Genomic DNA, 15,289 nt, shown 5'->3' with positions numbered 1-15,289 from the left:
CACAGTGGCAGGGGGCCGAAACAGAGGGACAAAGGGGAGAGAGAGAGGGAGTGACATGCAGCAAAGGGCCACAGGCTGGAGTTGAACCCGGGCCGCTGCGGCAACAGCCTTGTACATGGGGCGCCTGCTCTACCACTAAGCCACCGACGCCCCAGTGTGCTAATTCTTGTCTCGTTTGTGGTCTGATAACCAGAGAAAGAGAAAACATAGCAAGGAGGGACTGAGTGAATTCACTGCAAGCAACTCTTCAGTGACATAAGACTAAATACATCAATGTTTGATAAACAATACACTGCAAAATGTTTGGCTCCATAAAATCTTGGTCATAAATAAAAAGAAAACACTGAAAAAAATCACCATCGGCTTATAGAACTTTTTATTTATTTTTAAAATCCCAAATAACAAAACAATATGGCCTTAAAACAATCAGTATCTGCCAGGTTACATTCTCAACAAGTGCTGAAATAATTTAATGTTTGCTAAACATTACAGGGACTAGAGCTGATTATGACCACCTATAATTAGCTGTGTCTCTTAATCCCGTCTACTGTGATGAGTCTTTTAACATTTAAAGAACATTTCACTGTCACTGACCCCTGTAATCCAGTTGTTATGGCCTTTCTCTGCTAATTATCCAGCCTGTATAAATATTAATAACCAAACTACTGGACCAACAACAATTCCTTATTAGAAGCAACACCCTGGAGCAAATGGCTGCAACACACAAACAGCAGTGATGTACAGCCTCACACCACTGGCCTCTGAGCAGCTGTTAGTGTCTTTCACAAGGACGTACCTGGGAGCTGCTGAGCACCTTCCCCTTCAGTCTTTTCCCAATTCATTGTTTCCGTCTTTATTACCTCTCCTTCGCCTCCCTCCTCCCGTCCTCACTAACCTGTCCTCATCTCTCTTCCTCCCTCCTTATCTGGTGTGTCCTCCTCTGTTGTCCTCTTCTCTCCTTCACCTGTCTTTAATCTCTCTTTTATCTTCCAAAATAGTGTTATCTTCATTTTCACATTCTCACCCTCTTCCCTCCTTACTCCCGTTTATTTCCGTCCTCCCCTCCACGTCTCTTTGACAGCTTGTCTTCCTAAACTTTCTCCCCTTCTTCCTCTCCATCTGTCTCTCTTCCCCTCAGTCTTCCTCTCCAGCATGTCCTCGCGCTCTCCCCCCTCTGGTCTGTCTCTCCTCTCTCTCCCTCTTCTTTTATCTCTGCCTTGTTGTCAAGTGGTGACTCACTAGAGGCGAGCGGCCAAGGATCTGGCCTACACACAGACACACACACACACATCATGATCAGCCAAGAGTACAGCATGCAGGCCACATGCTGCACGTACCACACACTTATGCACACACACAAAGACACTGTTGAGGGCCAAGGGTATGGGAGACACGTTAGACACATACACGCTAACACACACACACACACACACACACTCTATGCTCTGTCAGCCAAGTGAAGAGCAGCAAACAGTCTATTGAGTCACACCGGTGGAGCAGAAACATCAAGTGAAACCGCCAACACGCGCGCACACACACACACACACACACACACACACACACACACACACACACACACACACACACATACAGAGCGTCTGTTTTGACACCCAGTAGTGATTAACAGCATCAGTGTGCTGTCGTGTTTCTCTGGATTGTATTGCATTAAAACAATACTAAATGCATTTGTATTATGTAAACATGGATACTTTATACTGCAACCTGTTGCTCTATTGTCTATTGATAATTTTCCTACTAATATAAATGTGCTTGGTGTACCTTTAAATAATTAACAGGTTCTCTCTGTGTTTACTGTATCCTCACAATCATAAGGTTTTATAAGTTCTTTCAGACACATATGTCCTTATCAGTGTAAAAACACACGTCAAAGTCTCCTTGGGCAAGATATTGAACCCAAAATTGCTCCTGATGGCTGTTCCCTCAGTGTGACAGTGCAAGTGAATGTTTACTGAGTAGCAGGTGGTACTATGTATGGTAGCCTTGGCCACCAGTGTGTGAATGCGTGAATGTGACATGTAGCGTTAAAGCACATTGAGTGGTCAGAAAACTAGAAAAGCGCTATACAAGTGCAGACCTTTTACCATTACAACATATTCGGGGATTGGGGGAAGAGCAGTACCTTGTTTCAGTTTGTGGGCTTAGTAAATGCCAATATAATTAACATTTTAAATCAGTTAATCGACATAAATTTGTACATAAATTACTCAAAACACAATGAAGGGTGGGAACATTACTAATCACAAACATATGAATTGCATCATTAAATGCCACCTCAAGCTAGTTCACTTTATTTTACTACAACAGCACCACAAGTGGGCTGTGTATAGTGAAGTAGAATTAGGCTCAAAAAATGGCTGTTTTAATATCATCTGTGCACGTATGAAACCTATGTGCTGGGTTACAGTTTTCAGCAGTGGTGCTGTATATTATTGTCATCTCATAGATTTTCCCTGATGATGTAATTGTCAATCACAACAGTTAGTCTGCTGCAACATTGAAAATTAAACTGTACAAAGTCAAATTTGTCTCATTTTTGTTGTTAAAGTTTTGAAATGCCTTTTTGATGTTTTAATATGGTTTTACAGATGTCAGGTTCTCAGAAATGTTGCTATTTCAAAGTACAAATATTGGACTTTTACTTTGGAGTATATCTAAATATATATATATTTTTTTTTCCAGCAACCCCAAATCAAAGACTAAAGGCATTTCTCCCACAATTCAGTGGAATTTTCTTTTTTAATTTACAAGTGACACGGGTAACAGATTTTATACTTCTTGTGAATATAATTTAATATTATTTACCCATTTCATGGGTCCTTAAAAAGTCTTAATAAGCATTGGATGAATTAATGCAAAAATAAGGCCTTAATTGGTATAAAAAATATCTTAAATGGATCTTTCAAAAATCTTAAAAATGCTCAGACATTGAAAGTAGGATTTTAAGATTTTTTTTGTTTGTTTATTTTATTTTATTTTTTAACAATTTACTGAATGCCTCTTACATTAAATCCAGCAGATCAGGATAGTCGAACACACATACATTTGTCATGTCCCATCAAATAAACGAAAGACTCTTTTTCTAACCAGATGGATACTTTGATGATAATATAAAATGATTGTTTTCCATGTGTTCTGCTCTAGAAAGCGTTAAAATCTTTTCAACATTTCAAGTAGATCATCTAACTTTCTAACCTGATCAAAAAAGTTAGATGTTTTATGTTACAGTATACGTTTGGGCAAAATTGTTCCTAACCCTAAATAATTTGTTGGCTCATGTTTTTTTCCTTTGATTTTGGTAAAAATCTTGTTTCCAGTGGTATTAAAAGTCTTAAATCTAGTTTGCCTTAAGCTGTAGGAACTCTTATACATATATATATATATATATATATATATATATATATATATATATATATATATATATATATATATATATATATATATATATATATATATATACAGTACAGGCCAAAAGTTTGGACACACCTTCTCATTCAATGCGTTTTCTTTATTTTCATGACTACTTACATTGTAGATTCTCACTGAAGGCATCAAAACTATGAATGAACACATGTGGAGTTATGTACTTAACAAAAAAAGGTGAAATAACTGAAAACATGTTTTATATTCTAGTTTCTTCAAAATAGCCACCCTTTGCTCTGATTACTGCTTTGCACACTCTTGGCATTCTCTCGATGAGCTTCAAGAGGTAGTCACCTGAAATGGTTTCCACTTCACAGGTGTGCCTTATCAGGGTTAATTAGTGGAATTTCTTGCTTTATCAATGGGGTTGGGACCATCAGTTGTGTTGTGCAGAAGTCAGGTTAATACACAGCCGACAGCCCTATTGGACAACTGTTAAAATTCATATTATGGCAAGAACCAATCAGCTAACTAAAGAAAAACCAGTGGCCATCATTACTTTAAGAAATGAAGGTCAGTCAGTATATATATATATATATATATATATATATATATATATATATATGTGTGTATGTATGTATGTATATATGTATGTATTTTGTATATACCCTATAACCCTAAATAACATCTTATTTTGAAAACCAGATGTAGTCACATGTGTATCCTTCTGCTGCCTGTTGCTAACTCTCCCTGTCAGCTTAATCTGGGCAGCTTGAATGCATTTACTATGAGTGTCAGTATATGGGTGCACTTCAGTTGCAGCGTTTGCTAATTTGAACACAGAGATGCGAGTGACAGCTGGTTTGACTGCAGCTATTTTTAGAACGTGCCCTGCGGGTGACCAGATGCCCGTGGGCACTGTAATGCCACCCCTGTTTTAAGGGGTCACAACCCAAACGTTCAGGAGCCACTTCCTGGGAGACCATCGAGGAAAAATATGAAGTGTGTTTGATTACATTCAGGGTGTGTTAGCAAGATTCAGAACAACAGGAGGGTAATTAAACCTGACGTGCCACCGCTCTCAGAACAACTGTGGCATTTAGCCTCCATAGCAACTGAATAATTATGATGATATGTCTGATGTTTTGAAGATTTAAGGTAAAATTATTACCAAAACTAACGTTATCAAATCATGGTCTAATGTTGTGTGTCTCCTGTGGTTGCTGCAGGTGAAGAAAACGTACAGTAATGGTACATACAGAGCCGGGGCAATGAGACAGATCAGCCTGGTGGGAGCGGTGGACGAGGAGGTCGGGGATTATTTCCCAGAATTCCTCGGCATGCTGGAGGAGTCGCCCTTCCTGAAGGTGAGTGAGGACAGTATGAACGGCAGCAATGCTACACAGCGACAGAACAGGACAGTGACAGAGGTATAAACACAGTAGACATGCCCAAATATTTCAGTGCGTTTACACCACCGACTGTTTGGAAATGCCACAAACTGAACAGATGGAGAAATACCACTTGACACAACAACACACCTAATATTCTCAGCGGTGGCTGGCAAAGAAGAGACGTTAAGTTGGTGTGTCAGAGTGATTTGATGCAGCTTCCAGCTTTCAGTTCGGGGGAAGTTGGTTCCCTTTTTAAAAAAATGTGTGTGCGCAGGAACAGACCACCAGAAATACTGTGTTTACTGCCGTCCCTGAAACGCAGGAGTGACAAGCTTTTCTTCTGTTTGCCATTCTGTGTCGACACTTCAAATCTCCGGCGTGCAGTGTGGAGGAGTGGCGTCGTACGCTGAATATCAAAAGACGCACATCCTCTGGCATTTTCTATCCGTCGAGGGCTCTGGCTCTGATTCAGCACCCTCTGAAGCATCTCGGGTGCCAGTGACAAGTTTTGCCAGGGGGTGCAATTTCTGCGCATGAGATTTCTTTTTGGGAGACTGTGGAATAAATAAAATACTTGAATTGGTTAACTGAAAAAGTGAGGGATGTGCTAACACACTGCTTTGATTATTCCTCCCCCCCTTCCTCTGTTTGTCTGTCTGGCTGCAGCGGACTCTCCCATGGGGAACGCTCTCCAGTCTGAGGCAGATGAATCCCACAGAGAGCGACGATGGTCCCATAATGTGGGTCAGACCAGGAGAACAGATGATACCTGTAGCTGATATACCAAAGTCCCCCTTTAAAAGAAAACGGTGAGTACACTACAGTTTACTGCGCATTACATAAACAAACACACACAAATAAAGCCAGTCAATATTTTGGATCCTCTTTAAGCGCTGCAATGAGACAGAATTAGCAGGGATTTTAGTCTCTGTGATTGTTTGTACTGGCTACAAGTCTCTGGTGTGTGTGTGTGTGTGTGTGTGTGTGTGTGTGTGTACCTTATTGAGCCAGCTTGCCTCTGTACTCTCCGCACAGCCCACGAGGACTGATTATGAAAAAACAGTAGCAAAACACACTCACACATTTGAAGCAGCAGCCGCGGTAGCAGCACGAAGCTTTGTTATAGCCGAACAGCGCCGGATGAGGCAATTACACCCTCTCTGTTTGTCTGTCACAGTGTCATTGTTGCTCACACATAAGCTCCGTCTCACACACACGCACACACATATACACACACAGAGGATTTCTGTAAGCTAGACCATTAGAGGGAACGTGTGTGTGTTTGTCTGTGTTTGCGTGTGTGATGTGAGTGAGCGGTATGTGGCTCACCACTCAGATGAGATCATCGTTATGTTAATAGAGTCGACATCAGACGCTACTTCACGTGGCAGCCGGCCAAGCACGGGACAACACACACTGCACACATTCCTCCCATGCAGCAGTTATTTCTCTCTTGTCTCTGTCGATTGGTGGTCACATCAATAGTCATGTTTTAAAATATATTTCTGATTTAAAAGCTGAAACGATCAGTGGATTACAGAAAAATAATCAAGTAGTTTGTTAATAGTTATATTTCGAGGAATTCTTTGCTTTTCTCTGTTTCATGTCATTAACCGGGGCTGAAAATATATTTTTGTTACTGTGCACATGCTAGGACTGTCCTGTATATTAGTTTTTGGACATTGAAGCTTCAGTGAGAGGGGTTATGAGAGATGAGGACATTATAACTTAACAATTAGCTGCTTTGTTAGCATGCAGGTCGCAGCAACATTAACCAGGGGAAAAAAAGAATACTTTCCAAAATGACTAAGCTGTCACTTAAGTTTTCAGGTGATATGCCAAACTGGTTGTAGATTTATATGTCAGGTCCTTTGGGAGAGATCTGGCACTCGACATTTTGGGGGTCATGTTTGCAAATATTGAAACTATTACAGATGCTTGACTTTTTCGACATCTTGCCCGTGTATCTGTAAGCCTGTCACGTGTGGTCAGACTGTCCCAGTTTCAGTCGTGCTGGACTGATGGTGACTGATGTTAGATGAGAACGAGTCAGAGCCACAAAACCACAAAGTTTAAAAGTCCCAATATACAAATTTAAAAACCAAAATTGAATACTGATTTAGACAATGATCGAAATCAAAGTTCTGAAGAATTCGGGTCAGCCTCACTACATACACATGAACATGAACCAAAACATTTTTTGACTGCACCATTTAGTGTATCTGTCCTCCTTTCTCAGTCGTGGCCATGGCTGAATTGATTGGATTTTTTTTATGACAGTTCAAATATGAGGAAATTATGAATGTGATAATGTAAATTAAGCTATCGTTCCCTTTAATTGTCTACAAAACTGTGTAGTAAAATAACTTCATATTTTACATGGTTATAGTCAGGGTCATCCTGGACAGGATACATTGAAAATTTCAGCAAAAATCTGGAGGAAAATATTTATTTATTTAATTAATGAGAGTTTAAAAAGTTACAGTTTCATTTGAGCTTGCTTTCTGTTACGGTAATTTACAGTGAAGCTACTTCAATTTCAATTCAGTTCAATTTTATATATAAAGCCCAATATCACAAATCACAATTTGCCTCACAGGGCTTTACAGCATACGACATCCCTCTGTCCTTATGACCCTCGCAGCGGATAAGGAAAAACTCCCCAAAAAAACCCCTTTAATGGGGAAAAAAAACGGTAGAAACCTCAGGAAGAGCAACTGAGGAGGGATCCCTCTTCAGATTGTATATGGTCATAGTCAGGGACATTTTGACCTGTCATAGAAACTGTGCTCACTTGACTGCTGTGTTTAACGATGCTGCTGTTGTGCTGTGCTGCTCTGTCTCCTCTGTCGGTGTGCTGTCAGTAGGGTGTCCCCAAATACCAGTTTTTGGGCATTGAAGATTTAGTTCGAAATATCCACAACTTATCCAAAATAACTTAACAATTAGCCACTTTGTTAGCATGCAGGTCACAGTAACATTCACCATAATAGCAAAAGAATACACTGCAAGATGGCTCTTACGTGGTGATGGCCAAATGAAGCATTTTCCTTATTTTCTGAGCTCACTAGATGGTGCTCTCGGTTTAAAGAGAGTGGCTCAAAGAATAGCAATCCAGTGTGCTTTCAACCTTTTGTTGAACAAAAAGTGCCATCTAGTGGGCTCAGAAAATAAGGAAAATGCTTCATGAGGCTTCGTTTGGCCATCACTAGTTAGGGTTTTTCAGGTGATTTGCCGAGTTAGTTGTATATCTGTGACATACCAGTTTTCTTCGGCACATGTGGTGCTCACCTTTTTGGGGTCGTCTTCGCAAATTTTGAAACCAGTTCAGGAGCTAGCCATCTGTAAACACTTTCCGTAGTGCTGGACTGTTAGTGACTGACGTTAGATGACAGGTAGTTGGCGTCACTATGTATAAAAGTTCTTGTCTGAGAATTGCTAAAAAATAATTAATGTTGACGCATTATAAATGATGTGGGGTTACTATTTTTATTTTATACACACATATATATTGATATAAACAGAGCATCTGAATACTATTTTTGATGTTAATTATCATGGCAACTATTGGAGCCTCGAGGCTTCCTCTTTTCACATTGCGAGTGGTTAGAAATTTGTTTTCCATTGAGTCAGAAAATTAGTGTGTGGCTTGAGAGAGTGTGATTGGTGTCAATTGCATTTGTCTCATATTCAGTGCGTGAGAGTTGGCAGTCCTAAATGAATTTATGCATCAGTTCATGTAGAGCTGAAGCTCAAATTTTACATGCACTATTTTGCATATGCACTTGGTATATGGAGCCCTGTTAAAGGAATATCTTTGAGCTGTTGGTTGACAAAAAAGAAGGCGTCACCTTGGGCATTAGCAGACTAATATACAACATAATTTTTAGTTACAGCCCTGGTTTGTTTGTTTTCAGTCAGATGTTACTGAGTGAAGTAATAAAGAAAATATAGTCACTTTATCATTAGTGTGTAAACCTGAATCCAGCCTGTCAATACATACATTATGTTACATATGTTATGCATCAGCTGGTGCACAGTGTTTAAAGAGGACAGTTTTGTGTGCAGCAGTGTGAATGTTTGTGTGTGCTGTCAGAAACACTTGTCTAACAGCTGGGGCTGAAGTAATCTGTTTATATAGAGACACAGATGGATGGATAGAGAGGGAGAGGTGGTTTAACTTCCTTTTCTCTTCTTTCTTCTGCGTCCTGTCTCATCCCATCACTCGATTATGAATATATGTGACGTCTACAAACCAAGTTGCACTTTTCTCATAATTTCCCCCCTTTTGGCTCCCAGATCTCTCTTCAATCTCTCTTTCCTTTTCTTTCCTCTCCTCCCACATTTCTCTGTCCTTGTCCTCAAAATATCCATCTTTCTCTCTCTGTTTCAATTACGATCTGTCTTCTGTTTCCTCCCCCTGACCTCTCTTTCCCTCTTTAAGTTGATTTATTGTGCTGTGCCGTTATTTTCAGGAACTCTAAAGTGTGTTGGAAGAAAGCACATATATTGGATATGTCTCAGCAGTGCAGGGCTTTTTGTTTATGTCTGTCTGTGTGTATGAAGAAGAAGACATAAAACCGTGTGTTTGAAATAAATAATTCGAAGAGCAGAGGAAGAGAGGACGTGATGTTATTTGCAGTTTGACCGTATGCTATGTTAGAGGAAGGAAGGCTGCTTGTGTATGGGGAACATCTCTTCACACAGCGCTGCTTCTGTTTCTCAGCGGTTTTGGTGAAAAGGTCGAGCCACTGTGCGTTTGTGACGCCGCTGAGACTCTCAGTCTGAGAATTCAGCTTGATTATAGTGGTCAGACGATGAAAATAAACCAAAATATTTCAGCTTTTAGCAAGAGAGCGCAGCTCTCCCAGAGATTTACAATAATTGCATAGTAACGGCAGCAGCCCTGGCAAACAGGACGGAGGCCTGACACAGACACAGAGCATGCTGTTCCTGTTTAGATACAAACTGCATGACGAATGACAGACGACTTGAGTCCACCTGCAGCTGTCTGCAAGATGTCAAACCTCATCGTTCTCAGACTCAAGTGGAGCTGAGGTGATTGACAATTAATCTATTAGTCAAGCAACAGAAAATTTATGGGCAGCTATTTTGATTATCAGTTAATACCTTGAGTAGAATTGCAATGATTAATTAATCAGTTGGCAACTATTAAATTAATTCTCAACTAATTTATGATATAATAATCAATTAAATAGTTTGAGTAATTAAGTAAGTGCAAGTTGCCCCCTCAGAAATGAACAGTAGAAATACAAAAGACAAAATAAATAAAATACAATAAAAGCTCTTATGGGTAGTATGACCAGCAAGAAGTTCAGCACCAACAACAGAATGGATATCTGTATAGATGCATACAGTACAAGTACACAAATGTTGCTTGTCCAACCCATTATGAACAAGTATCTGTACATACATGCATTCTAGTTTGGGCATTCTGGTTTGAGTAATTTTTAAAAATGAAATTAAGTCAAAATTCTCTGATTCCAACTTCTTAGGACGCATTCACACTGGCGCTATCTGGTCCGCTTTAAACGAACCCTGGTCCACTTCCAGGGATAGTGTGGTTTGTTTGTAGTGGTGTGAACGCTCATTTGAACTCTGGTGTGGACCAAACAATTGAACACTGGTCCACTTGAAAACTGGGGGTCTTGGTTTACCTGCAAGTGAACCCTGGTGCGGTTCGCTTACAGTGGGAAATGCAAACAGACTATGCAGCAGACCAAAGAGAGGAAGTGAAGTGATTTTGGTGTTTGGTGTTTTTGTGGTGACCAAGCCGGCTGAAGGGGATGGATTTCCATTTTCAAAAGCCAGAATCTCTCAGATTAGATAAATGCTCTACTACCTGAGCCACTGCCATCCCAACTAGGGCTGTGAAGATATGGATTTTTTTAACCTGTGGTAATACGGCTGTTGGAGAGAAGAATAACATTGTGGGAGAGACAAAAACTGAGTAAAAACACCCTGAATATGTTTAGAACTACAAATGAACCTTCTTTCAATGATTTATATTAGACAAAGAAAATTTTACATTTACATCCCGCCCTGACTCTAAGCCAGGTCGGGATCAGCCAATGGCGGTTCCGCGCATGCGCGATTCACTTGCAGTCTGGACGGGGTTAACATCTGCTCTGACTGCAGCTGGGAGGGAGGACTGGGCCGCCTATGAGTGCTTTGGGGCGAGGGAAGGGCCCATGGCAGCATCGGCTGCTCGTTGAGAAGAATAAGAACGATACGTGCTTTCACGTCAGAGTCTCCAAAAGTCTCCAATAACATCAGAAAAAGTCGCTAGATTTGTTGCTAGTCGCTTTTTTTTTTTTTTTTTTTTTGGAAGAAGAAGAAGAGTCGCTAGAGGGGTCTGAAAAGTCGCTAAATATCACTAAGTTGGCAACACTGCCCACATACGCATCCCTGCCGCTACATGTAACATTACAGCCAATCACCAACAGCATATCAGAACTTGATCACTAGGAGTCACGTGACTCAGATCACGTGGCTCCGATCACGTGACTCCTAGGTACTGAAACTTGACACCGAAAGACAAGGCATTTTTCGATACTCATTAGCACCGAAGCAATTCGGTCGGTGCTATAAAAGAACCGAACTTTGGTACCCAGCCCTAGTTTGGAATGTGAATTTTTTTGTAGTTTCTATACTACGCTACGACAGTAAATCAAATATTTTTGTGCTGTAAACATAACAAGATTTTGCGGATGTCGTCTTGGGCTTGGGGCAACACTGACTGACAAAGTTCCACTATTTTCTCATGCTTTATAGACCAAACAATTTATCGATTAATCAAAAAAATGACATTCAGATTAATCAACAATGAAAATAATCATTAGTTAGGGCCCCAAACATTTTCAGGTTCAAGCTCCTCCCTTGTGAGGATTTGCTGCTTTCCTCCATTCCGTATAACACTGAATTTATATCTTTGAGTTTGTTGTTTAAACAAAAAATATTAGTAATAACTTTATTTATGTAGCACCTCTAAAAACAGAGTTTACAAAGTGCTTTGAAATGCCAGAGGCAATATAACAATAGAAGCCATCCAATAATGCTGAACTAAGGCCAGACAAAAGTTAAGGAAGAATTACACAAGAGATCAGACACAAAAAGACAGATGACGATGCGAAGTAGAGATAAAAATTATTTAAAAAAAAACATACCAATAAAACAAATGCAATAAAAAGAATAAAAGAAGGAAACACAAAATATTAATTAAAGATAGGCAGGATCAAGACAGACATAAAAAGGTAAATTAAAAGTCGACATCACATAAAAGCAAGTCTATAAAAACAACATTTAAGACGTGAGTTAAGAGAAGTCACTGATTCTGCCTTCTCTCCTCATTGCCGAGGGGCCCTGATGGCAAAAGCACGGTCACCTTTACATTTAAGCCTCGACCAGACGGGCCCCACCTGAGGATCTAAGGCTGCGAACTGGCTCATATGGGGTCAACATCTCTGTTTTGTAGCTTGGGGCCAAACCCAGATGAGCTTTAAAAGTGATCTGTGAAATCCTAAAATCAATGCTACCAGACTGAGTTTAAGATGTGAACGTACTGGCATGCTTTTTCACTCCAGTGTGCAACTTTGTCTGATGTGGAAACTTAAAGCCTACAGTGAACCTTCACAGAGAATTTTAATAATATTTAACGAGGTACTAATCTGACACTCATTATGATTCAAAGCAGAGTATTTTATGTCTTAAAAATGTCTGGAGGGGATCTTTAAAGTGGAAACAGACAACTTTCCGAACCCCTGCAGGGTCTTTCCTGGCTCTAAATGAGGCAGAGGTGGTTCTATCCTCATCACCAGGCTGGACCCTGCTCTGCTGCTGCGGGGCAACACAATGGTTTGAGTTGAAGGTGTGAGAGAGAATTGTATCAGTAACATTGTTAACACTGTGCTACATCACAGAGAAATACAAAACCGTACTAATGAACCTTCATTAATATAGGCCTATATTTTATCTACAAGTGCACGTCACACACTGAGCGAGCCGCCTGTTAATGACGCTGTGGGCTAATGGGCATGTAGCTACTGACATGTTTCAGATGATACGTCATGTTTGTAGTCGACCAATGAAGATGAGTTTACATATCACCTTGGGTTCGTCCTACACCTTCTCAAAATGATCCCACACTTTGGATTTCCTGCCCGACATGTTATTAACTAGCCTGTGGAATAACCGCAGGTACCAGCCCTGGAAATTAACCTGACTCCTGTCTGACTGCTGAGCGTGGCCACTTCCTGTGTCTGTCCTTTCAAATTAAATTCCCACATGGTCCAGTCATATAGGTTTTGATTTATTTAGTAGTTCACACTTTGGTTTTCCGGTTTAGTTATTGAAACAGTAACTGCAAGGAGCTGATAACTGGGGATTGCTACGCATAGCAACCAGGGAAAACAAAAGTACTATCCTCCCCCGTTGTGGTTACGCAGTGGTTGATGCACCTCTTTCATGCCATAAATGGAACCTCCATCAAGTAGACATTACATTCTGCAATCAATATTTAGTTCATAATGATGAGTTAAAGCAAAAAATGTGCCTATTTCCACTTTAAAAATGTCACACTGGGCTGTGTGAAACAGTTACACAACTTTTATCCTCACATCTTAAAGACTAAACAATTCTTGATCAGCAGAGCAAACAGTTGGCAGATTAATCAATAATGCAAATGATCATTAGCAGCAGCCCGAGTCACAGGTGCATTAACTCAGCGTGTGAAATGTAAATGTGATGTACAGCCTCTTCAGGAGTGTGAGCTGCAGCTTTAAGATGCACGTTATCAGTGCCTGTCGTCAGAGAGCGTGGTTCCCTCTTTCTCTCCTTTTTTCCCTCCACCTCCCTCTCCGTCTTTATCCCCTGTCTCCCTCCATCATCTCGTCTCTCTCCGTCTCTCCCTGCCACTCATCCACTCCCCCCGGATTCCTCTTTTCGTCTCCCTCCCACTTTATTTGCCCATAAATGCACAGGAATCTGTCTTGTCGTCTTGGTGCAGAGACAGTTGCCCACTTGCAGTACTGACGTACATTGTGCCAGAACAAGAGGACCTCACACACACACACAGAGGAGGGAGACGGTGAATATCACTCTGGATGTGCACGTTCAGCATTCCTCCCTTTACACTCTCTTCTTTTCACTGTTTCACTTACCAGCTTTCCTGGTTTTACATTCATTACTGTCAGCCTGCAGTCAGCTCAGACACACTGGGCTGTGTGTGTGTGTGTGTGTGTGTGTGTGTGTGTGTGTGTGTTTATCACCCCCCTAGTCTCTGTACTATTTTCCTCTGCCTCTTTCTTCCTCTTCCACCAGCTCCTGCCTCTCTGCTCTTATCTCTGAATGAATGAATGCACAATTAAGTGTTCAGCGCGGGTAGTCTCGCTGCTGTTCTGTCTGTGTTACACTCTCGAAGGAATCTCTCACAGTGTGTGTTTATACTGTCGTTTGACTCTGACTGCAGCTCCAGAGTGAGTCACTGATCCAGTGGTGAGCTGACTGCAGTACTTCCATTGTTTGGCAACACGGCTCATTTTTGAAATGCCGTTACTCCTCAGCTTCTCATTCTGGATGCATGAAGCAGAGTGTGAACGTATGTGGACGTGTTGGAGCACTGCTCCAAATTATTTGAAATGAAGCTCAATTTTTTTGACACAAAGATACACAGAGGATATCTCTCATATCCAGTTTTTCATTCTCCTTTTCCTGTTACCACTATTTTGTGTTTGGAAGAGTTTAGATACCATATTAGCCACGCAAGGGAAGACGTATTTGGAAACAATAAATGATTTGCATCCGAAGAAAAAGATACTAGTCTGCACAGTTAATCGAAACATTACTGAAATCGCAATATAGCCAATTGCAATATCCGAATCGCACAAGCTGCAATTTACTGGCAAAGGAAAATGTGTCACAACATACCATTATAAATGCTTGGCTGATACTTAGGCCTACAAATCATATTTCATACACAAGAGAATGTGCTTGTTTGGTACAGGCCCCAGCAAAAATCACATCATTGTCATTTTTGTGTTTTTGTCAATGAAAATGAAATGCAAAAACATTTCCACTAAAATCATGACTCATTTTGCAGGTGCAGTATCCGTCACAATAATCTCAATATGATTTTTTCCCCAAATAATGCAGCCCTAAAATAAATATAGTTTTACTCCGTGCTTAAATACATGCAGTTTGGACATTCACATTTATTCAACACAAGAAATGCTGTTGTTTATAATGTTCACACTAATGAGCGTTCTCATTCTCTATATCAAAACAGTTCTAAGGCTGCAACTAGCAATTACGTTCAGATTGATAGATATATGGACTTTTTTTTCTTAATTGTTTAAACTATTAAATGGGAGAAAATGGTAAAAATAAATACTTGTATTTTTCGAGGTTACATCTTAAGTCATCAATTTGCTTAACACTCAATTTGCTTAACACTGCATTAGAGAGTTACTGTCAGTGTGTGTGTGTGTGTGTGTGTG

General features: G+C 40.4%; 1 protein-coding gene across 1 annotated transcript in view; it reads left to right on the top strand.

Moving 5' to 3' along the window:
- The window catches only part of LOC117248975 (uncharacterized), a 63,521-nt gene that overhangs the window by 36,731 nt on the left and 11,501 nt on the right, over positions 1 to 15,289 (top strand). The window contains exons 5-6 of the mRNA XM_033614246.2: positions 4,611 to 4,748; positions 5,442 to 5,584. Of these exons, the coding sequence (XP_033470137.2) occupies positions 4,611 to 4,748; positions 5,442 to 5,584 (281 nt within the window). The remainder of the gene's footprint in view (positions 1 to 4,610; positions 4,749 to 5,441; positions 5,585 to 15,289) is intronic.

Source organism: Epinephelus lanceolatus, chromosome 23 (genome assembly GCF_041903045.1).
Source record: "Epinephelus lanceolatus isolate andai-2023 chromosome 23, ASM4190304v1, whole genome shotgun sequence".
NCBI lineage: Eukaryota > Metazoa > Chordata > Actinopteri > Perciformes > Serranidae > Epinephelus > Epinephelus lanceolatus.
Note: the sequence above shows the minus strand (reverse complement) of the source record. Positions and strands in the feature narration are given on the sequence as shown.